Source organism: Acartia tonsa, chromosome 7 (genome assembly GCF_053477335.1).
Source record: "Acartia tonsa isolate MP-2025a chromosome 7, ASM5347733v1, whole genome shotgun sequence".
In the NCBI taxonomy this organism is placed as follows: Eukaryota; Metazoa; Arthropoda; class Copepoda; order Calanoida; family Acartiidae; genus Acartia; species Acartia tonsa.
In genome coordinates, this window is record NC_137266.1 from 41314445 (window position 1) to 41337778 (window position 23334).

The 23334-nt window shown below is 36.4% G+C and overlaps 1 protein-coding gene across 17 annotated transcripts in view; it reads left to right on the forward strand.

Moving 5' to 3' along the window:
- The window catches only part of LOC145323766 (E3 SUMO-protein ligase RanBP2-like), a 51740-nt gene that overhangs the window by 11022 nt on the left and 17384 nt on the right, over positions 1-23334 (forward strand). For 13 of the 17 annotated variants that reach the window (XR_013881084.1, XR_013881085.1, XR_013881087.1 and 10 more), the window contains exons 15-42: positions 217-379; positions 1232-1399; positions 1779-1980; positions 2281-2379; positions 2995-3119; positions 3840-3988; positions 5214-5297; positions 5777-6442; positions 6576-6617; positions 7345-7453; positions 7992-8162; positions 9410-9493; positions 9936-10018; positions 10457-10736; positions 11337-11530; positions 11860-12068; positions 12437-12547; positions 13137-13314; positions 13972-14110; positions 14252-14357; positions 14681-14812; positions 15360-15494; positions 15709-16217; positions 16483-16561; positions 17114-17412; positions 17936-18018; positions 18831-19882; positions 20239-20328. Coding sequence is in view for 5 of the 17 variants with exons in the window: in XM_080166291.1 (XP_080022417.1) it covers positions 217-379; positions 1232-1399; positions 1779-1980; positions 2281-2379; positions 2995-3119; positions 3840-3988; positions 5214-5297; positions 5777-6442; positions 6576-6617; positions 7345-7453; positions 7992-8162; positions 9410-9493; positions 9936-10018; positions 10457-10736; positions 11337-11530; positions 11860-12068; positions 12437-12547; positions 13137-13314; positions 13972-14110; positions 14252-14357; positions 14681-14812; positions 15360-15494; positions 15709-16217; positions 16483-16561; positions 17114-17412; positions 17936-18018; positions 18831-19882; positions 20239-20328 (5741 nt within the window). In the remaining 12 variants the exon portion in view is untranslated. Of the gene's footprint in view, positions 1-216; positions 380-1231; positions 1400-1778; positions 1981-2280; positions 2380-2994; positions 3120-3839; positions 3989-5213; positions 5298-5776; positions 6443-6575; positions 6618-7344; positions 7454-7991; positions 8163-9409; positions 9494-9935; positions 10019-10456; positions 10737-11336; positions 11531-11859; positions 12069-12436; positions 12548-13136; positions 13315-13971; positions 14111-14251; positions 14358-14680; positions 14818-15359; positions 15495-15708; positions 16218-16482; positions 16562-17113; positions 17413-17935; positions 18019-18830; positions 19883-20238; positions 20329-23334 lie in introns of all 17 variants that reach the window. The other 4 variants (XR_013881094.1, XR_013881095.1, XM_080166296.1 and 1 more) reach the window with 1 other exon arrangement.

Sequence of the window (23334 nt, forward strand, 5' to 3'; positions counted from 1 at the left end):
TCGAAGGTTTATATCTGAAAATAAAATAGATTGAAAAAATCCCAGGACATAGGTATATGAAGCTTTCGTTAAGTGGAGAGCTCAATTAATTCAGAGCTTGATCTTTAAATCATTTCAATGGTGATCTAAACCATTGAAATGATTTAAAGATCCAGCTCAGTATTTTTTTAAAAATCTTAAGCTACAAACAACAAGTGATATCATGATAAATTCCAGGTTTGATGGAAGAGGCATTGAGCAAGTTTAAAGAGGTGAGGACCGCATATGCGTCCTTCTATTCCGCAGAAATCTACCGCAAGTTAGCGGACGAAGAAAAGGCGGCCAATGCGGGCAGCGTCCAGGTTTCTGGAGCCTACCTCAATTACCTCACTGAAGCAAGGTTGTTCATTTAAAATTTTTTTAACAAAATCAAAATTTCACCAATTTAATGAAATTAAAATTTAATTTTTCTCAGGTCTATTAAGGGGAAGAGGGCGTGTAATTTAAAGGGGGGAGGCGGATGTGCCACTTTTTGAAACCAAAACTAAAAGTCAACAAAGGAACTCAACTAAAAAAAGAGTTACAGGTCTGAGATTTTGCATGGCAGTTGCTTTATAGAGGTACAATATGGAACTGTGAAGAAACGGCGGCGCAACCGCCGAAAACCGCCGTTTCCCGCCGAATTTTTTTTTGCAATTTCTCGGCGGTTTTCGGCGGATACGCCGCCGTTTCTTCACTGTTCCATATTGTAACCCTATAAAGCAACTGCCATGCAAAATCTCAGACCTGTAACTCTTTTTTTTAGTTGAGTTCCTTTGACTTTTAGTTTTGGTTTCAAAAAGTGGCACATCCGCCTCCCCCCTTTGTAAATGGTTGAAAAATGTGTACAATAAGGGGGGGCGGGTGTTATAACTCTGTCACGATTTATTAAAGTCCCAAAGATTTGAAGCCAACAAACTCTCGAGTTAAAGTGTGAATTGCATCCAATATCTCCGTATATTTATTTGCCTCAGTTTTTTGAAAGTATTAATTAGACTAATCCCCAAAGTTTTTAAACACGTTTTCTTATTCATTAACTGAAAAACTTTTTGTAATTTTATTACATTTTGATGGATTGGTTCAATAAGTTGAGTGTCACTGTCCTAATGTATTAACCAATAGTTTTATATCTACAGAAGGGAAAATTTTGTCTATTAGTATTGTGATCGCACATCACATTGTCTTATCCCTAAAGATCCCTGTGTGTATTTAGAGAGTGTTTGTACCTGACCCTGGACCGGCTGAAGAACGAGCCATCCGGGCATGCATTGAATGCCAACATCGGTGATATGGTCGAGGAACTGGAAAACTTGATTCATGAGAGCGAAGGAGCCGAAGTTGGGTCTAACAACGGCAATGGCGGTGTTACCGTTAATAACAGGTAGTTTGAGTTATGATGGAAAGAATAGACATTAACATATATTGTTTTTTTTTAAACTTAAAAGGATTCGTGTATGTTTGGGGGGGGGGGTCGCCATTTCTATTGTGTCATGTGAATATACTGTGTAAGTTAAGTATTGCTTAATTTAACCCACTTACTATTAACATAAATTAATAATCAATATCTCATTTTCTTCATGATTGGGATATGCATTCCGTTAAATCGTCATAAACTCATGCATTATTTTTTTGTTTAGGAGCTACGTTGTAAAATGTTTAAGTCAGTTGTAACATTTTACCACGTAGCTCCTTATCTATACGTAGCACAGTAATGATTATTATAACTCCAAGATTTTATTTAACAAAATGAATTATTCCAGATTTGGTGATCATCTATCCAGCACTCCTCGCCACACTATGGCGGCCAATATGCTGCTACGCCGCCATGAGCTGTCAACAATGGCGGTTGGCGGCGGCAGTGGACTCAACACGCCCGCCAACCGGTCTCTGTTCGAAGAGCGAGAGGCCAAGCCAAGCCCTGAGAGACTGGATGCCCAAATTCGCCAGTTGAATCACACCCAGGTAATATAGTAGCTTAGTATAGGAAGATTTGGCTGTTTATTATGCTGGTACTTCGTAGAAACGTTATCTTATTCGCTGGTTCTCAATTTTAATTACAAATTTTATAGCTGGTTCAAACTAGCAGTGTCCAAACTCTAATTTTGTTAGCATTTTTTTGAATTATTTACATCAATTTATCATCCATTGACGTATCCCCAAGTACTAAAATAGGTTTTATTTATGTACGATCTACATTACTATTTCGATTCTTCTAATGTGCATCGTAGTTTTTATCCTTTTGAAATAAACTTTGCTTTTTAGGAAAACCTAGTTCGTCAGATATCTGGAAGAGAGACCGAGTTGGTTGATTATACCAGAGAAATTCTTGATATTATCAAGTCATCCTCAACTGATGTCAAGGTATTTTTAATAGATTTATAATCCTAGATGGGCTGTCATGCACAATAATCAGTCAAGCTTAAAAATGAAATCCTAGCAGACGAACATTTTTGTTTGTTTTAAATTTATTTATATAGGATTCATTCCCACAAAAAAAGATATAATTTTCCGAAAGCATCAAAATTTGATGATATTCTACTATTTTATGGCAGTCTTTTTTATGAAAATGAAATAATAAAGAACTACCCTTAGTACCAATATTTGGCTGGATTGTAATGTTCATACACTGTTTGAATCTGATTAATTGAAAATATTTTCCAGTCGTTCTATCTGCTTTTTATGGCTTTATTAAAAGTTATCTTTTATTTCAAAAAGTCATTAATTCAATAAAAAATATCTATATATATTAGTTGTATCAAGCACCATTTTCCATGTACTCTGATAAAGTAATTTTCGCAGCTGGCTAAAATAACGATACCCCTCAACCACCATATTTATTCCATCCAATTCTCTTCTACTGAATGAACGAACTGACCAATGAATGAGGTCCATGTTAGCAACCTAAATAGATGACAGATTTTCCCCTGTCAATATATCCACGTACAATTATTATTGAACCTAATCTTGTTTATTTAGGATTTAACCACAAGCATAAGTGATCTAAAGAGTAGCCAAGTGCAGGCCAGTGCAGAAATGACCACACAACTAAAGCATCTCGCGGAAATAAAGGAGGATGTCAAACAACTTTCCAACATTCGTAGGTTAGTAAATTTTGTCAGTAGCGCAGCTAATCAATAGGCATATCGATTAAATAGACAGATCCTTTGTATTATTTGGGGGCAATTATTTTAGTTATATTAAAGTCCAGAAGAGTTTTATCTTTTGAATTTCCATCTTTGATTTGTAAAATTCATGTTAGGTTAGTGGCAAGAGTTTCATTGCTCCTTGTAGGGGTATTGTCCTAGATAAAGGTTTTTGGTTGAAAAAATAGACTCTGCTAGACTAAACAAACTATCAAGAATTTATAAAAGTTTCCAAAGCCAGTGAATGAGAGAGCGTGTTAATAAAACTTTGGGTAACATAATAAGTTACTATCTAATGTCCTCTTCCCTTCCAGGAGAATTGAATGAAAATATTATGAACTACTTTTGCTAATTACCAGAAAACAGTTTCCCCTTGGCCCGAAATAGACATTAAATGTTTAATAATATATCATATCGGCGCCTCTATTTTGTCAACCGCATGGAAAATAATGGTAATATCCCTTAGAATTTTCTTCAATTTTTAAAATTTCAGTATACCCGCCTTCCCCGTTGCGGTCGGCCTCCTTGCCTGCCTAGCCGCAGCGCTCGGCTCCTTAGCCTATAAATTAACCTAACCTAAAATAGTTGTTCGTTGTCGGGGGGGGGGGGGGGTACTAAAAATTTTTAAAATGGAAAAAAAAAGAGGAGAACGCCAAAAGGATATTCAATTTATTTAAGGGATACCCGTGAACTGTCCGATATTAAACAAGACATCAGCACCCTGAGATCTGAGCTGCGCGTGTATCAGTGTGAAAGCTTGGACAAGTTTGGCAGCATGGTCAAGCTACTCAAGGAGTTGCTTGATAAACCTGTCATGGTCAGCCCAGGTAATGTGTTGATAGACTGATAAATATGATTGATTAGATTCTGTTAATGACAGAAACCACAAATAACATAGAAAATTGTAAGTCTATATGCGAAAAAAAAAATTATAATAGATAAAAAAAAGTGGGATTAAACACAACGAAACTAATAAAAAGTTAGTTTTCAGTGAGATAATTTCGGATGAAAATTCTTAGAAGAAAAAACGTGAACAGTAGCCGTTTCGTGACTTATAACACACACACCAAACAATAAATTTATAGTATAGTTGTATAAACAGAATACTAAATGATTTCCGATGGCAAAGACCTAAAGCTCAGCAGACGAGAATAATTTCATTAAACTTTGCTTTCTAAGTTCAGCTGTTTAATGCTTTCTTCTGCTTTTTGAAAAAGAAAGGGACAATTTTTGTGAAAAATTGTCATTTGTCTAAACTTATGTGAAGTATTTAAAACTGCCATAATCAATTTCTCAGAGCTAGGCTCCTGACTATAAAATTATATAAATAATCATCTTTTCCGATTTACACTACTGAATTGTTTAACCTAGTTATTTGTAATTAACAAGACATTTTTATTAATGATGTGAATACTTTCTTGCAAATCATAATTATCAAGTTTTTAGTGACATCTAGCGACAAATATAGAACTAATATATTGCAGATTTTCCCAAATTTATTTTTTGCCTGCATTTACGTTGTTCAATTATTTTTCCATAAAGGGTTGAACTCTCCCTGAGGTGGTGGCAAATTAACTATGTCCTTATTTTAAGTAATTGGGGTATTGTCAGAGATCAATGGATAATTTTCAAAATAGTTTTCAACAAATGAACAGTAATTAGACAATGCAAAACAAATTTAACTAGGAAAAAATGCAGAAATCATTACAGATCATACATAGACGTCCAAGTAAAGGGGTGTTCACCCCTTTAGACTTTGAAATCTCTTATTTTACACCCCACAAGTTTTTTAAAAATACATTAGATTACCCCCTTGAACATATGGAACCCCTCATTCAAAGTAAATGCTTAGGCGCCCTTGAGTTCACATTAGTTTACAATTTGCTTTATGTTTTTTTTTGCCGGCACCCGGTTGTATTTACATTTTTGAAAGATTCAGCTGACACCGAAGACCCAACCCACAGACAGTACAAGGCCCTTAGATAAGGAAAGGGGTTACACAGCTATTTATCGCTCTATATATATTACTTTAATCACCAAACCCTTTTTTAGGTGCTCCATCTAGTAGAAGTGTAGAGACCTCGCTAACAGAAGAAGAAAAACTGCTTATTGAAAGCTTTGGCGTAGGACTGCCAGGTAATAGAACAAATATATATGTACGCAAATTATCAAAATGATATTGCATTGTCTTATCGATTGTGTTGCTAAGGTCAAACTAATTCAGTCTTCATTAAATCTTATTTAGGGTAGTTTTATAAAAAAAAACTTGAATTGAAAAATAAGAATATTTGTTTCTCTCAGAATTTGTGAAAGCTCCTAGGTGGTGAATCTTTACTGCAAAGGAGAACCATATCGGTTCAGTGGTTAATAAGATTTTTCAGTGCACAACACACACACAGATAAATTCTGGAATGATCTTCCTGTTTATGTGAAAAAGGCCGTGACTTTATCTACATTCAAGAAAAGTCTTGATAGTCATATTCAGACTTTGGCCTAGAAATTCAGACCTCTTACTATGACCCTACTTGGGTAAAATAACAATAAACAGATAGACTGACAATCTGACAGTTATTTTGATATTTCATTGACTTCGTTTTGATTTTCCTCTTATTAAGGACAAGGAAGTCACTCGCCAGCAGTGAGCGCCTACAACAATTTACTGGTCCAACAACAGCTCATGATGATGCACGCAGCTGCCGCCCAGCCGCGTCCACAGTTGCTGCCGCCCGGCGGCCCTGGTATACTACCAGGAATGTACGCGCCGCAACCCGCCGGCCTGCCCTCGTCTTTTGCCGCTCCTGGTGTCCAACTGCCAACTGTGCCCAATCCACAGATACCAACAACCCCACAGCCACTGGCAGCAGCAGTCCAACCTGGCCACCAAAGCGTGATTATTAATCAATCCGCGGCACCAAGCACCACAACGCCCAAACTCAACAAGCCTGTGGAGACGGGCCCGCCGACCAATGTAGTCATCAGCAAGTCTGACAAGATCCCAACGGGCGCAGCCATAGCGCCGATGGTGAGCATGAGCGTGACAGTGCCGCCACAGCATAGACTCGGCGTTATGCCGAATCAGCAACAACAATCGCCGGCAGCTGCCAGTGTTATTGTAACGCCCAAGTTAGGCGGTACACCCAGCAGTGGTTTCCCTCCAAGTGGAGGCGGAGCATTCCCGCCGAGCACACCATTGTCCTCGTATAAAACGCCAGTGGCGGGTACTCCCTCTACACCTATTGTACCTGCCACTACTCCCAACAGTTTCCAGATTAAACTACCAGGTAAAAATTTCGATGATTTGTAATTGTTTTAAGATCCTAAAAATAAAACATAAAGCCTCTTGAAGACCACACAAGTGTCAACAAAAATATTAGACCTATCTATAGTTTAAAAAATGATGTTTTTAATTTTCAGAGGGATCAGCTTTAGTTACCAGCTCTCCATTTGAACGTGCAGGTACATTAGTTTTCAATGTAGCGAAGCTACTCCATAATTGAAAAATTTGATGAAAACAAGGATGACAACATCCATAAAAGCGAAGCACTGAAACGGTAGGACAAACAGACATTAAAACTTGTATAGTGTCAGAACTGAATAATCATAATATAAATGTATAAGAAACAAAGCAAAATTGTAAGTAAATTTGTTGAAAAACTGCTTGATTCAGGATAATGTTTATGGACATACTTACATTTTTAGGACTTGATTATAGAGTTGCTTCGCTTATTACATTATACTTTGTTGTCCCAGGAATCAATATACCAAAAATCAGATCAATCGGATGATTAGATCACATAAAAATTTGTTAGAAAAGTAAAAAAATCAACTTCTTTAAAATGGACGTACGGACATTTTGGTGATGATTATAGAGTTGCTACGCTTTTAAAATCGTACCTAACTATTAAAAGAATCACCAAAATTTGAAATCGATAGGATAATTCTAACATGCCTAAATTAACGAAAAAAGCTTTCCGTTACGGACGGACCGACGCTAATTATAGAAAAGCTTCGCTTTTAAAAAATAGAAAATATGTGGGAGGTGTAAAAAAATGAATAGTATAAGGAGTACTAGAAACATTTGTCCATTTTTTCTCCTTTTTTCTGGGGAAAAATCAAATATTTTGCAGCAGGGGAAAAAAATTTATCTTGTACAGAATATTCATTATATATTATTTCTGATCAGGTCTAGCAACAGCACCAGTAACAACAACTACATCAACAACATTCTTGGCCTCCATCCCCTCACCACAGTTCTCAGCTGTTACTCCCTCCCCGGAGAAATCTGCTCAAAGGTAAACATAATTTATTGCGACTGTTTTTTTTTTTTTTGTGGAGTAGCTACTCTTATTTCAATGCGCTTAAATAACTTGATATTTTCGGGGATCTATCATTGTGGGGCACTTTCACATTACCTAAAAATAAACACAAAAAATGCGGTTTTATCAAAATATTTTTGGTCATTATTCGATTAGAGAAACCGCCACATAATATGCCCTAATTATAAAGAAGCTATTCTAAAAATCTTTTTGTCAGTCCGTCCCCGTATGTAACGTTATTAAATGTGTGTGATTTTATCGGCTGTGATTTAATTTTTGATAATAGATTTTTTTAACCAAATAGCACATACATCAAACTTTGTTTTTCGGTCAGTCGGTCATGTAAAGATAGACATGAATATTTTTTGAATAATTTAGGTTTTTATCATTTTTCTATTCTTATATACTTTTTCTCCCACTCTTTTTAACCGACCACTTCGTCCGTTTGTCAATCTATTATTTTTTGTGCTTTGCTACTTATTGATGTTGAACTTGTCATCATTGTTTACTTTAGAACTCCCGGAACCACGCCCAAAACTCGTCTGCCCTCGACCACGGAGGAGCCAGAGGAGTATGAACCCCAGGTGGACTTCAAGCCCGTCATCCCCTTGCCCGAGGAGGTCCAGGTGGTCACTGGAGAAGAGGATGAAGAGGTTCTCTGGGAGGACAGAGCTAAGCTGTTCAGGTACATACTAACCGACAGATTAATCAATCATAATATCACTAAAAAGACAAAAATTCAACTCACCATGTCAGTATAAAAAGCTTGTCCTGAAAGCAGCAACATATTTGAGATCTGCATAATACATCATTTGAAACATCCAATAGACAAATAAGAGAAATAAGCGCCAACCTGATAGGCTTTGTCAGTCTTTGTAAAGGTTTCGTCACTCGTGACTTAATAGTGTATTATCCATGGTTTATTGTTTGTTCGACTTTCTCAAGGCATTTGAGAGTCAGTTGAAAGAGAGCATTACTGATTAGCGTATATTTTACAGCTTGAAAGATGATAATAAAGAAGATATTAGTTAAATAGATTCTTAATAAATATCAGCAAGAAAAGAAAATAGAAGGATATGGAGAGAAAAAAACATACGTAGCTTTTTAAAAGGGGTTGGAGGGGGGGGGGGGGGCAAATATTATATTTGATCGAAAAAAGTAAAACGTCGAGGAGAAGTAATTTAGTGTAAGAGTAGTAAAAAAGTATTTAGTTTAAGATTGTTTCAAATAAGGATAATAAGTCTTTTATAGCTTAATATTTCTAAATATATAAGGGGGGGGGGGGTAATGCAACCATCTCGTAATCAATGAGTAAATGGCACTTAGAATTCGAATTTCGATCTGAAATTTGCATGAGTAATCCTTGGTAGGTCTATTTTCCCTAAATCGAACAATAAGTTGGAAAAGTAACGGCTGGCGGCTCAGTCGTTTAGCCGTTTTTATCATTAATTACGTAAGAATCAACTTTTTAAAACATATTTTTAGTTTAATTCATGTTAAATGATAGCAATAACCATTTTTAAAAATTTCTAGTATCAACAGCTAACGGTTTGATAACGTTTTGTAGCGGCAAAGAGAATTATGTGGAGATAGGTTTCGTGACTAATTTGCCCTATAGTCAGATAGCCAAAAAATGGCAAAACGGCTGAGCCGCCTGCCGTTACTTTTCCAACTTTTTGTTTGAATTAGGGAAAATAGACCTACCAAGGATTACTCATGCAAAATTTCAGTTCAAAATTCGAATTCTAAGTGCCATTTATACAATATACATTGATTACGAGATGGTTGCATTAAAAAAAAACCTTTAGTGTAAGAGTAGTAAAAAAGTATTTAGTTTAAGATTGTTTCAAAATATAATTAGACTGTTATAGCTCTGCTTAATATTTCTAAATATACCTACAACTTATAGTTAAAAAATAATTTCTTTTTAAGGTTTTCTGCTGACGACAAAGAATGGAAAGAAAGAGGTTTGGGCCAGGCTAGGATTCTTAAAAACAAAGAGACTGGCAAAATTAGGTAATTATTTGTGAGGGAGAGGACAATGGCAGATATAATAATCCATGTGTTAATATTTATTACCTTCCAATATTAGAGTTTTATCCCTAATTTCATTGTTTTAATTACTTAGTACTTTGAAACAAAAATCTATGAATTTAATAAAAATAGAATTAGAAATCGGCTTCCTTTAATTTCTTTACATTTTTTCTTAGTTTTTTTTTTAAATATGGCTTCGAAATTGGATAAGAACCGATTCTCAGCCAAACTAAAAAACCATGTATAATATCTCATTTCAGATAATATTAAAATAAAAATCATGGAATTAAAGTCAGTTTTGTTAGGCCGGGAATACGTCCCCTAGTAATGTATAGAAAGCTGTATTAAATCTTATAATTTTTCATTTCAATATCTGCGGAAAGCTGTATACGATACATTGCAATTTATAACATTAACCATTTAGGTTCCTAATGAGACGTGAACAAACTCTGAAGGTTTGCGCTAACCATCTGATTACAGCTTCCATCACTATTGATAAAATGAAAGGTAATATGATTTAAACCCATTATTGGGAGTAGTTTGATTGCAGAATATTCCAATTTTAACAGTACCTTGATACTTATAACTAAAGACAAACCGATAAGAATGAAGAATATAACTTTTATATTTGTATTCGAGGACAACTATCGCAACAAAAGCTAGAAAATTTAAATATTGATAATTCTCAAAGTCTATTCTGGCCACAAAACTGCATGGTTTCGAACCCTATACAACATTGCATAACAAAATTCGACTTACCTTACACTGTAATTATGATATTATTATATCAAAAAAGGTTTTACTTAAGAGATTTCCCCCTAGTACGTTTATTCACTTAAGGGTTTGTAGCACTAGTACATTTGCCCCTAAGTGCATTTGTCGACGTACCCTCTCTTTATAATCTCAATATTTGTACAACGTAGCAACTCTTCAATTTGTGTTCAGGAAACGCCAAGGCACGTATCTGGGCTACCCATCAGGATTTCGCTGACGGCGAGGCCAAGGCCGAAAGCTTCTGCATCAGGATGAAAACTGAGGAACAGGTTGACAAGTTTGAGACAGTTTTCAAGGACGCCGTGATGAATGCTGTATCCAGCCCCAAGAAGGATACGACAGACTCTAAGCCGCCAGCAGCTGCTACAGCTGCCGCTGCCCCCAAGAGCATGGCAGATATTGTAGCCGCTCAGAAAGCTTCCACCTGGGAATGTCAAGGATGTTTCTCAAGGTATGGAATTTTTAAAGTCTATTCATTCTTTATAGTCTAGCTTTTAGCAGCAAAGATACTCTGTATGGGTATAGTTTTCTTTGTCATACTTCAAAAATATTAATATTAAAACATGCTATAGTTTTGGTTATTTTCAATTGTCTATGATTTTGTTGTTATAAATTAAAACATCTGCTCTTTTAATCATTCTGTCTATCAGTGTTGCGGATCCGCATTGATTATATGCGGATCCGGATCCTTGACAATAAAAATAAAATCACCAAATTTTTCAAAAAATACCTATTTATTCCTTATTCTCGAAGTCAAAAATACTTTTAATTTTTAAGTCTGAACCTAAACCTTAAAGATTGGCTCTCATCACGAGAATGTCTTTGTAAGTGACTACTTTATATAAATTTAGGTAGATTTTTCCATAGATATATACCCCAGGAGATCCGGATCCGGATCCTTAGACTCAAAAACATGCGGATCTTTGCGGATCCGGATCCACAACTCTGCTGTCTATACATATGTCCACTAAACATTTTGTTTTCTTCTTCTCTACTTTTGTATGCTGTCATCCTTTTTTCTATATTACTGAAAAAATAATTTTTTGTGTAGAAATGATAACGCCAAGATTAAATGTCCTGCCTGTGAGACGGCTAAGCCCGGCTGCGAAGAGGAGGTGAAGAAAATGGCGGAGGCTGCCAAACCGGTCATTACCATCGGTGCTGGTGGCGGTTTCAAGTTTAGCAGCGGTGGCACTACTACACCGGCTGCTCCGGCCTCTACTGGTGGCTTCAAATTTGGTTCAGGTACAAAATACTTCATTCATACAATACAAAGGCATAATAAAAGTGCCATAAAGTTACCAAAGTGTTAACACTTTTAAGCTAATTTCCTACAATTTCTTGCTATTGGTCCAGTTAATTATCATCCAGACTATGTATATATTTTTTGTTTTAATATTACATTTGTTGCAAGCCTATATCACTCCTATGTTATTACTGTTTTATAGCTTGCTTTTTTGAAGTGAAAATTATTGTTTCTTTGTTGCTTCTAGACAAAAAGAAATCCTGATTTTTTTTAGATCTTGTACCTAACAATTTATTTTAATCCTTTTTAAGATAACTTTACCTTTAAGGTTCAACACCATCAACTGGAGGTTTGACATTTGGAACACCCAAAACTGCCCAGGAATCTGGCGGATTAACTTTTGGAACACCCAAGACAACTCAAAGCACAACGGGAACAACCTTTGGAACACCCAAAACAACTCAGGGCACTACTGGAACAACTTTTGGCGGATTTACTTTCTCAACTACTCCTACCATTAAGAAAGAAGAGACCAAGGTTATTACTTTTAAAACACTATCGGCTACGCCCCCCCCCCCCCCCCCCCCCCCAGAAGCCTCTAGGGGCACTTGAGGTGGAGTGAGCATGGTTGAATTCGACCACCTCATTTTTTTATAGGGCGATTTCTCTTGGAAGTGTGGAGATACCATCCCCCAAAATTGTTAAAAACCGTCCCTGAACCTATAAGAAGCTTCACTGTATAGGAGAACCATATCGGTTCATTCAGCTGTTAGTGAGATCCTTCGCTACAGACAAAAAAGCACTTTATAAGAGGATTAAAAAATTTAAAATTAATATAAAAAAATCCGTATTTTCGAAATATTATCCTTGTTTATTTACAATTTTCCCAATTTAATAGTTTTCAGGACAAACCAGAAGAAAAGTCTACTGATAGTTCTGCGGCCAAACCAAATATTTTCTCTGGATTTTCATTTGGAACTAAGGTTGAGACTGTCGGCGAAACTGCTAAGCCTAAGGTAATCAATCCTTATTTGCTGTAAACTTGGCGCATACTGTGTCATAACTTAAGAAGTTAAAAATTGTACCTTTACTGCCATTGTCAGGGGTGTATATTCTGCATGGGATCCCCGGCTCAGGGGGGGGGGGGAATAAGTGGTTGGAGGGGAAAAAAATGTAAAAATTAAGAAAACTGAAAACATTTTTTCCATTTCGCCCGCCTCCTTGGTTAAAAAATCTAAAAAAATGTGTGGTAGGAGGGATAAAATAAATAAAATATAGAGTTCTTTAAATATTTTTCTATTTTCCCCCCTACTTTTGAAGAAAAATCTAGGGGGGGAAAAAAATAAAAAATTTTGTAGCAGGGGAAAAAAATAAATCTTGTGCAGAATATACACCCCTGGCCATTGTGTAAAGGTACACAACTAATTGTGTAATACATACATAGTTAAAAAGTAAACAATTCTGTTGCTATGAACCGATTTGATATATACTTCTATTACATATAAATGCTTCAGTGAAAATCAAAACCCATTACATCTAACCTTTACATCAGAATTTTTATTTTATTTTGTATTCTAAGAAAATGTCAATTATCATAATTTTTAGGACGAGGATAAGCCTGTTCTGGGTGGTGGAGCTACTCTAAGCTTCTCATCCCTGGCCACCACCAACGGCGGAGAGGAGGTGAACGTGTTCAAGACTTCAGGAAATAATGATAGTGCATCCAAACCATTCGCTACAACTGGAAATGTTCTCTTTGCATCTCAAAAGAAGAAAGAAGACGGTAAGAAATTAACTATTTCCATTGGTTGCTTTGGGATTGGTGTTTTGTGGAGTTACTAGCGGCTTCGCCCTTAGCCTCTAGGGGCATTGCCACAAGAGGTGATCAAAAAAAATTAAGATGAAATTCGTAGAGGACCAAGGAAATCTCCTGCAAAAAAAAAAGGTGCAAGGAAATCTTCTGCAATAAAAAAAAATGGAGAAGGGATTTTTTGTTTTTGGGGGGGTTGGGGGTGTCCCACCCCCCCAAGAAAATAGCTTAAAACCATCACAGGACCAGTAGGTATAGTCCCTGAAAAGTAGAGCCCAATCTGTTCAGCGGTTACTGAGATCTTAAGCTTCAGACGGACAGACATCGTTCTACTTTGTATTATAGATAAGAAATTTCCACAGTTAAGTGTATAGGTATTAAGTCTACAAGGAATTTTATATTTTTTTGTACCATAGCTACTATATAACTAGACTATGTCATTGTCTATACTTCACTGCTATACTACAGGCACATCCGTAGTTTCTTTCTCCAAGATTTTTTATCGAATTGAGTCTCTAAAATACTGTGTCAGATAAGTATATTTCAATACTTAAATCGCAAGATCTCTATAACAATCACATTTGATTTCTCTTTTGACCCCCTAAAGTTCTCATTTGTTTAATCTTATAGGTGATGAGGAGGGTGGAGACGAAGATTATGAGCCCGATGTTGATTTCAAGCCTGTTGTGCCCCTGCCTGACCTAATAGAGGTCAAGACTGGAGAGGAGGATGAAGAAGCTCTTTTCTCTGAAAGATGCAAGTTGTTCAGGTAATTAAGCAAGTTGTATTGGTAATTTGATAAGTTGCTCTGGAAAAATAAATATTAAAAGCAAATAGCATTATGCTTTACAAATGTGCACAAACTAATATGGATGTATATTTGTATGAAATAAATATAATACACTTTTAGATTTGCCTCTGAGACTAAAGAATGGAAAGAGAGAGGAATTGGAGAGTTTAAGGTGTATAAGAACAAGAAGACAGGAAGAGTTAGATTCCTCATGAGGCGTGAACAGGTAGTCAATTTTATAACTGTGTACAATTATTTATGAAGCATTATTTTTTATGTAAAGTTATCAGTTAGGGATCTTCTTTATCTTTGAGTTGCATGGACATAGTTATAGTACAAAGTAGCTAATTGTCTGTGAATTAAAATGGTACAAAAATGTAAACGTGTTAATTTTTTGCTTAAAAACATTGGTTTCTATTTATAAATCTTGTTATGCTTACATAATCATATTCCTTAGGATTTTTGATCTAAGCAACTAAAAATTTTGTCTTACTTTAGTGAAGTATTTTGTCAAGGCCAGTTGTAAAATATTAATATCTGTTTCGCCAGGTGTTGAAATTGTGTTGCAACCACCTGCTGACGGCCGACCTGGAGATCAGACCCATGTCCACCTCGGACAAGGCCTTCACCTGGACAGCACAGGATTACAGCGAGGGAGAACTCAAGGCTGAAATGTTCTGTCTCAGGTAAAATTGCAAGTTGTTCATATAGTTCAAGTTGTTTGTAAGAAAAATGCAAGTTGGCTTTGGTAAGAAGTTGATAAAGGGTAAGTACATTGTTAGTTCTTAGAAAATAGTAAGTTGTTAAATCATATGGTTTCACCAGGGTTCGGAAGCCGCGCATAAGCCTCAGTTTTAAACCTGCTTGTGAGCAGAAAAATAAATTTCAGAAAGAAGGAGTGTCTGCCAAAGAGCAGTTTTATACATCCAGCTAAATTTTATAGTGATAAAATGACGATTTCAGTGAGGCTTACACGCGGCTTACGCGCGGCTTCCGATCCCTGGGTTTCACAATTCCAAGTTAATTGATCGGAAGTAGTCTTGCCCATTACACATGAAATAATCCTAAAGTATCTTAGTAATTTTCGTATTCGTGGTCAAATGTCTATAATACGATGCGATAAACTAATATATGTTTTCTATTGTGAACGTCTAAATGAGAATCCAGAAATATATAATGTTTCTCACTATAACTACTGGAACGATAGACAAATAAAATTAACCTTAACCTCAGGTTTAAGAACTCTGAAATGGCCAAGAACTGGAAGGATATAGTGGAGAAGGCTAAGGAAGGTCTGAAGGAGCTGGGTGATATCTCTGTCAACGAGGAATCTCCAGAAAAAGAAAAGTCTGAACCTAAGAAGGTAAAAAATATTCCTCCTCTCAATGAGTAAATATTGTTTAATCGTAATCATAAATAATACTTTAAAGCATTTATATTTTACTGATCTATCCCTACCGTTTTCTTAAGCAATGTCGATATGTCTTTAATTCGTAGTTTTTGTATCTAGAACCAAAAAATAAATATTCTAGTATGTTTAAAACTTTTTGAAAAATATTAATATTTGATGTTTTAAGGAAACCACCACCAGTGCACCGAAGAGTATGGCCGAGATAGCCGCAGCCCAGAAGGCCTCCAGCTGGGAGTGCCAAGGATGCCTGTCCAGAAATGACAACTCCAAGATCAAGTGTCCCGCCTGCGAGACGGCTAAGCCGGGCTGCGAGGAAGAGGTGGCCAAGATGAAGGAGGCCGCACAGCCAGTCATGACCATCGGGGCTGGCGACGGTTTTAAGTTTGGCGGGGGAGCCGCTGCAACCAGCAGCAGTACAGGATCTGGATTTAGTTTTGGAGGTGGGGCTACCAGCACCCCGGCAGCTGCCACAGGCGGCGGTTTTACCTTTGGTACACCCAACCGCAATACTGAAGCTGCTGCTCCTGGCGGATTTTCGTTCGGCACCCCAAGCTCGACGAAGCCGGCTGATTCTACAACTGCCACAGTCAAGTCACCCTTTGGTACTTCAGAAAAGCATGAGTTTAATTTTGGAGGGATAAAGGTGTCCCCCCGCAAGCATAATGACAGTGCAAGGTAATAACTTATGCAGTGGTATAACTACTCTATAACGAGGGACACTAATATATTTGTCCGTGTGACTTAAAAATAAACCAAAAACTATATATTTTATGTCAAACGTATGCTGTCTGAAATTGATTTTACGGGGATTTACAAATAATTTATTACTAATAAAAAAATTCTATATACAACCGTCCTTTATTATTCCTTTGTTTTACAAACTCAAACACGCTTGAAATAGAGACACTTTTTACAATTGTTAAGCATATTTTATGTTTAGATCTGAGACAGAGTTGTATGAGAACGAGGATGAGGGAGAACATATTTACTTTGAACCCGTGGTTCCTCTTCCGGATAAGGTTATCCTTCATTGTTTTTAGATCTTTTACACTTTGTTTTTGTTCTATAGTGTAAAGTCGAATTTCCTTTATTTATATACATAAATCATTCTTTTAGACCCTTAAAACAAGGATGACAACATCTATGAGTGCGAAGCTTAACAAATCATTCTGACAACACAGACAAACGAACATTAAAAAATAAAGAGTAACAACGCATTTTATACCTATATACGGATAAACAATCCGTGATTTTCAACAAGACTTTACATTCTAAGTAACGTAGCTACAAATAAGCTAGGTTTTGTTCATATCTAACTCATTATTATTATATTATTTAAAATATTTATATTAATGGCTGCACTAAACAAGTATATAAGCGCTTTGTTTACAAAGGGGGGATGAGGGAGGGGGAGGAAAAATAGCCTAAAACCACCTATGAACCTTATTACTTAATAGAATATTAATTTGTATTTTATTTTCTCAAAAAAAAAGAAGCTTTATCCCATAATATTGTTGTTTTAATATTGAAGCTCTCCCAATATCTTAAAATTCATCAACAGATTCATTTAGGTTGAGGTTAAAACCGGAGAGGAAGACCTAACCACCCTGTACTCCCAACGTTCCAAACTTTTCCGCTATGTCGACAACGAATGGAAGGAGCGCGGCCTTGGCGACATCAAGATCCTAAGAGAGTCTACGGGCAAGATCCGCCTGCTGATGCGCAGAGAGCAGGTGCTGAAGATCTGTTTGAATCACTACATCACGCCGCAGATCATGTCCAACTTCAAGGAGAAGGACGCCAAGTCGTGGCGCTGGGCGGCGCCGGATTTCTCAGAGGGAGAACTTGAGGATATGATGTTTGCCATTAGGTATTTTGTTTTTGTTGTTCTAGTAACGCAGCTACTCTTTAATTTAGGTATGTCAGAACGTTCCCATATTCTTAAACATGTTTTCTTATCCTCAAAAAATAATAAACTGGCTTGGAACAGATTAATTATCTCTGTGTTAAATTTAAAGCCATTAGGTTTTTGTATTAATAGCGTAGCTACTCTTTAAGTTAGGTGTGTCAGTATGTCACTCTGAAATAAAATAGTAGGTCTTTTCCGCCTAAAAATTCCCAGCAAAGATGTAGCTGTTGATTTTGTTTTAAACAACTACACTAAACTGGTTGTATTTTCATGGTAAGTTTTTGAATAAGTTGCGTAGCTACTATATATTAATCATCTGTCAGTACGTCCTAAAATACTATTTTTTTTACCATCCCAAAAAAATTCTCTACAAAGATACTTTGTAGCTGTTGATTTGATTTTAACTTACGACATTGAACTGTTTGACAAACTCCCAGATGTTTGTATTAAAAAGCCAAAATTTCTCATGGATGTTTTTTTCCAGGTTTAAGACACCAGAAATTGCCAGCGAGTTCAAGAAAGCCTTGGACAATGCCGTTGATGGAGCTGTTATCATTCCCAGTCCAGGTATACATTGTTTATAGTGGCTGGCCAGGGATATTAAGGGATAAGACAATGGAAGATAAAGTGATGGGTTCCAGGACATACGCAGGAGTGTTAAAATATTAATTTAATTAAGTATTTCTGTACAGATTAGGTTAGGTTAAGATATGAATGTACAAATAAGCCCCCCGCAGGGGTTAGGCATTATAAAAACCTAAAAGAAGGTCTAAAATAGGCAGGGTTGTATATTCTACATGGGATCACCTGCTCAGGGGGAGGGGGGGGGGGGAAATAAAAAATAAGTGGTTGGAGGGAAAAAAAATGTAAAAATTAAGAAAACTGAAAACATTTTTTCCATTTCCCCCCCTCCTTGGTGAAAAAAACTTTAAAAAATGTGTGGTAGGAGGGATAAAATAAATAATATATGGAGTTCTTAAACTATTTTTCCATTTTCCCCCTACTTGGTGAGAAAAAACTAGGGGGGGAAGAAAAATAAAAAAATTTGTAGCAGGGGAAAAAAAATAAATCTTGTGCAGAATATACACCCCTGAAAATAGGTTAGGTTAGGTTAAGAGTCCACTCCTACGTTTGTCCACTCCTGCGTTTGTCATAGGACCAAGTGATGCACTTCCACATCGATGATCAACAAAAATACTACTTTTCTAAATTAAAATTATTGGTTGTAAGGTTTGAACACTGATAGTTCTGAATCAACCAATTAAGTAAAGAAATAGTTAAAAGGTTTGGGAGCCAACAAATTATATTTTTTAATTTAATGAATTTAATAACATTGATATATTTTTTGTTAGTAAATTACTAAAGAATTAAATGTTCAGGTAAAGAAACCAAGGCTGGCAGTCAGGTGCCAACCTCCAGCAAATCCAAGGAGGCAGAAAAACCCGCGAAAAAAGACTCCCCAACAACCACATCCGACGAGGAACTATTCAAGCTGACCGACTTCCGACCCCTATCACCCATTGACAAGGAACATGAACTGTCCTTTGATGGCCAGGGAATGAAGCTGAACAACGAGGATGATGCTAAGGACGTGGCCGATCGTATTCGCAACGAGAAGAACATGCATGTCCTTACCCTATCTGGTAATACTGTCGGAATCGAAGCAGCCAATGCCATCGGAAAAGCCCTTGAAAATCATCCCGAGTTTAGACGCGCCCACTGGAAGGATATGTTTACAGGCAGAATGAAGACTGAAATTCCACCCGCGCTGGTAAACCTGACCCGCGGTATCATGGTTGCCCAGGCCAGGCTGGTTGAGCTGGACTTGAGTGACAACGCCTTTGGTCCTGTTGGTATGGATGGCCTAGTTACCTTCCTCAAATCCCCCTCCTGTTTTACCCTTCAAGAGTTACGTTTTAATAACACTGGTTGCGGTGTGACTGGCGGGAAAATGTTGGCCAAACTCCTCAAGGAATGCTATAACCGTAGCGTTCAAGCCAACCACCCGCTTGCCCTTAAGGTATTCGTCCTGGGCCGATCACGCCAGGAGAACGAAGGAGCTGCGGCCCTGGCCGAAGTTTTTGGCATGATGGGCAGTCTGGAAGAAGTTGTTATGCCCCAAAATGGAATCTACTTTGAAGGTCTGACTGCTTTGGCCGATGCCTTCAGTAAAAACCCTAACCTGAAGATTCTTAACCTAAATGATAATACATTCACTGCAAAGGGCGCCAAGGCTATGGCCAAGGCGCTGAAGAAGCTGAACAACCTGGAGATACTGAATCTGGGCGACTGTCTGCTCAAGTCTGGGGGCGCGAAGCTGATTGCCAGGGCATTGAAGGGCCGTCATCCCAACCTGAAGGAGCTTATTCTGGATTCTAATGAGATTAGGATAGCTGGCGGCCTCGAGGTTCTAGAGGGCATTAAAGATAAGGTGATAACTTTTTTTTGTATATTTTAAAAAAAAAGAATTAAAATAATTCCTAGTAAATATTGAAACCTAGAGATCTTGCTATGAACGTTTGTACCAAGAAAAAAATTCTGAAAGATAAGATTGTTTTAACTTCTAAAATATCCTTTTCCAGAGGCAACGCTCCTAAAGGCTTCTAGGGTCAGATGAGGGAAGAAAAGATAAAACCTTTCCCCTGGAACTATGAAAAGCTTCAGTGTAAAGGAGAACAAATAGGTTCAGCGGTTCCACATACTCACATCCTGTTACTGTTATATAAGGATAAAACTATCATTACATTTTTTGATTTATAATAATCAATTTAAAATTGATATTTTCAGAACAACCTGATGAAGCTGAGTATGGATGCCAACTGTTTCGGAGAGGATGGAGAAGAGAAACTGCGCAGTAAAATGGCAGCCATGGGCAAGGTAAAGTACCTATATACAGACTGGCCAGAGTGTACGTTTTGTACGTTACGCATCGAATCTGTGTACGTTCTGGACGTTATTTTGATATGTGTACGTAACGTATTTTGAAATTTGTATTTTTGTACGTTTTACGTTTTTTTTTTAATAAGAATCAAATATTAGCAGAAAAGTAATTTGTATGTTTTTTACGAAAATTTTAACAAAAACTATAGGTGTATTATAAAAAATAAATTCAATAATATCTTAAATTTTCATAGAACAAAAATATGTAGGTAAAATATGTGATATATGTATGTTTTTAGAACTTATAGTTTAAATTTATGGATTTGAAATATGTGTTTTATAGATATAATTTAAAGAATTGAACAGAAAATGATATGCAGTTGACTAATTTCAAGTCTAAATGCACTTTGTGCAACTAACCTGTAATAGATTTTACAATAATTTTTTTCAAATTCTTTATATATCTACTTAGGTAAATTTTCCGAGATATCATATGGTGTTCAGTTTAGGATTAAGAAGTCTTATTTTTTGGTATCTTCAGTTTTTAAAGAATAAGAATCAAATATAAGTATAAAAGTATTTGTATATTTATTTGTATTTGTATAAAAAGTATTACGAAAATAGTATATTATCTGTAATACAAAGTAGAATGATGTCTGTCTGTCTGTTTATCCGTCAGTCTTTTAGAAGCTTAAGATCTCAGTAACCACTGAACCTATTAGGTTCTACTCTTCAGGGAATATTTTAAGGCTATTTTCTTGGGGGGTGGGACACTTAAAGCTTTTTACTTACTACTAGGATTAGCGGCTTCGCCCCTATCCTCTAGAGGATTTGTTCCCTCCTTCATAGGATCGTTTGTTCATAATTAGTAAAAAAACGAAAAAAAGATATTGTGATGATTTTTTTTCATTTAGGCCCCACCCAGCTTATTTACATTAGTTTACAAAAATAAATTAAGGGGTGGTTGTTTTCTTGGGGGGTTGGGTTTTCCACACTCCAAGAAAATAGCCTAAAGCCACCACAGGACCAGTAGATATATTCCCTGAAGAGTAGAACCGAATCTGTTCAGCTATTACCAAGATCTTAAGCTTCAGACAGACAGACATTGTTTTACTTTGTATTAAAGACTAGTATTTTCTGAGATCTTTAGCATTAGACAAAATAACCCTATATCCTATTACTAGCGGCTGCGCCCCTAGCATCTAGGGGCTATATATTCGAAGGAATATGAAATGTCAGAAAAATAGCCTAAAACCATACCCAGACTTATTTCTAAAAACGAATAGCCTAAAACCATCTCAGGGTATGTAAGAAGCTTTACTGTAAAGGAGAACCATATCGGTTCAGCGGTTAGCTAGATCTTTCGTTACAGACAAAAAAGCATAAAACACTTTATATATTAGGATATGTATAATCCTCTAAATCCTTTTTTTTCTGTAGCGAAGAATCTCGTTAACTGCTGAACCGACATGATCTGGGAGAGGTTGTAGGCTATTTTCTCTGTCCTTCCATATCCCTTCGAGAACCTGTATTCAAAATGGTAGAAAAATAGCCTAAAACCATCTCGGTAACTGAGTGAAGTTTCCCTGAAATTGAAATCAATCGGTTCAGAAGTAATGAAAATCTTAAGCATAAAAAAAAACTTACTACTTTATATAATAGGATATACTTAGTACGTAATAACAGGATGTATGTCTGTCTAATTGTTTGTTTGTACCGAAGGCTCTCTCTCAACCGATATGGTTCTCCTTTACAGGGTAGCTTCTTATAGGTTCTGGGAGAGGGTACAACCACCCTCCCAAGAGAAATCACTCTTAGAAAAAAATAACCACCCTTCCCCTATTTTTTCTTTCTTTTTAAAATTGAAAACAGAAATGGGGGTGGTCTAATCCACCCCCCCCCCCCCCTTCTCACTAGAAAAATTATTAGCGAAGCTACTCTATAAATACTTTCTCAGTCCGTTATGCCATCGGAGAAACGTGATTTTCTTGGCTCTTGTTTTTTGATTAAATAAGTTCACATCCTACATATTTTCATTGAGATTTACCTTTTGGTTGGGGTACCAGATCTATTCCTAGATTTTCAAGTTTTTGTGATTTTCTCGACTCCTATTCAAGATAGACGGCTAAAATTTTCAGGAAATAGATAGATTCACATTCTACATATTTTCAAAAAGTTTCTTTAAGGTTTGTCTATTTGTTGCAGTGCTAGATCGATTCCTAGATGTATAGGTTTTTATGATTTTCTCTACTCATTTTCTTGATGGATGGTTGTAATTTTCAGGGATTGTATAAGTTTTTATTCTCAATACTTCCATTTTGTTTCATTGAGATTTGATTATTGGTTGGGGGGCTGAATTTATTCCTAGATTTTCACGTTATTATATATTTTTAAAAAGGTTTTGTGATTTTTTTGAATAAGTTAAATGTTTTTTTTTATGACACTACTCTATGCCTAGTTTATTTATTTTCCCAGATTTCCATCCATAACTTTTGAGCTTAGCTACTTAAGGATGTTGTCATCCTTGTGTTTTACTTTTTATTTTTAAATAAAAAATATAAAATTGGGTGTTTGAATTCAACTCCCCCTTAATCAAGTTTCTCTAGAGGCCTCTAAGGGCGTAGTCGCTGGTCCTTATAATAGGATATACTTTGTACATAACTAGCGGCTTCGCCCCTAGCCTCTAGGGGCTTTGCCCCAAGAGGTGATCAAAAAAAGTGTAAGGTGAAATTCGTAAAAAAAAAAAAAAAAAGGACCAAGGAAATCTTCCACAAAGGAAATCTTCCACAAAGGAAATCTTCTACAAAAGAAATCTTCTACAAAGGACTAAGGATATCTCCTACAAAAAAAAGGACCAAGGATATCTCCTAAAAAAAATGGGGGGTTGATTTTTTTTGTTTTTTTGGGGGGTGGCCCCAAAAAATAGCTTAAAACCACCACAGGACCAATAGGTATATACCCTGAAGAGTAGAATCCAATCGGTTCAGTGGTTACCGAGATCTT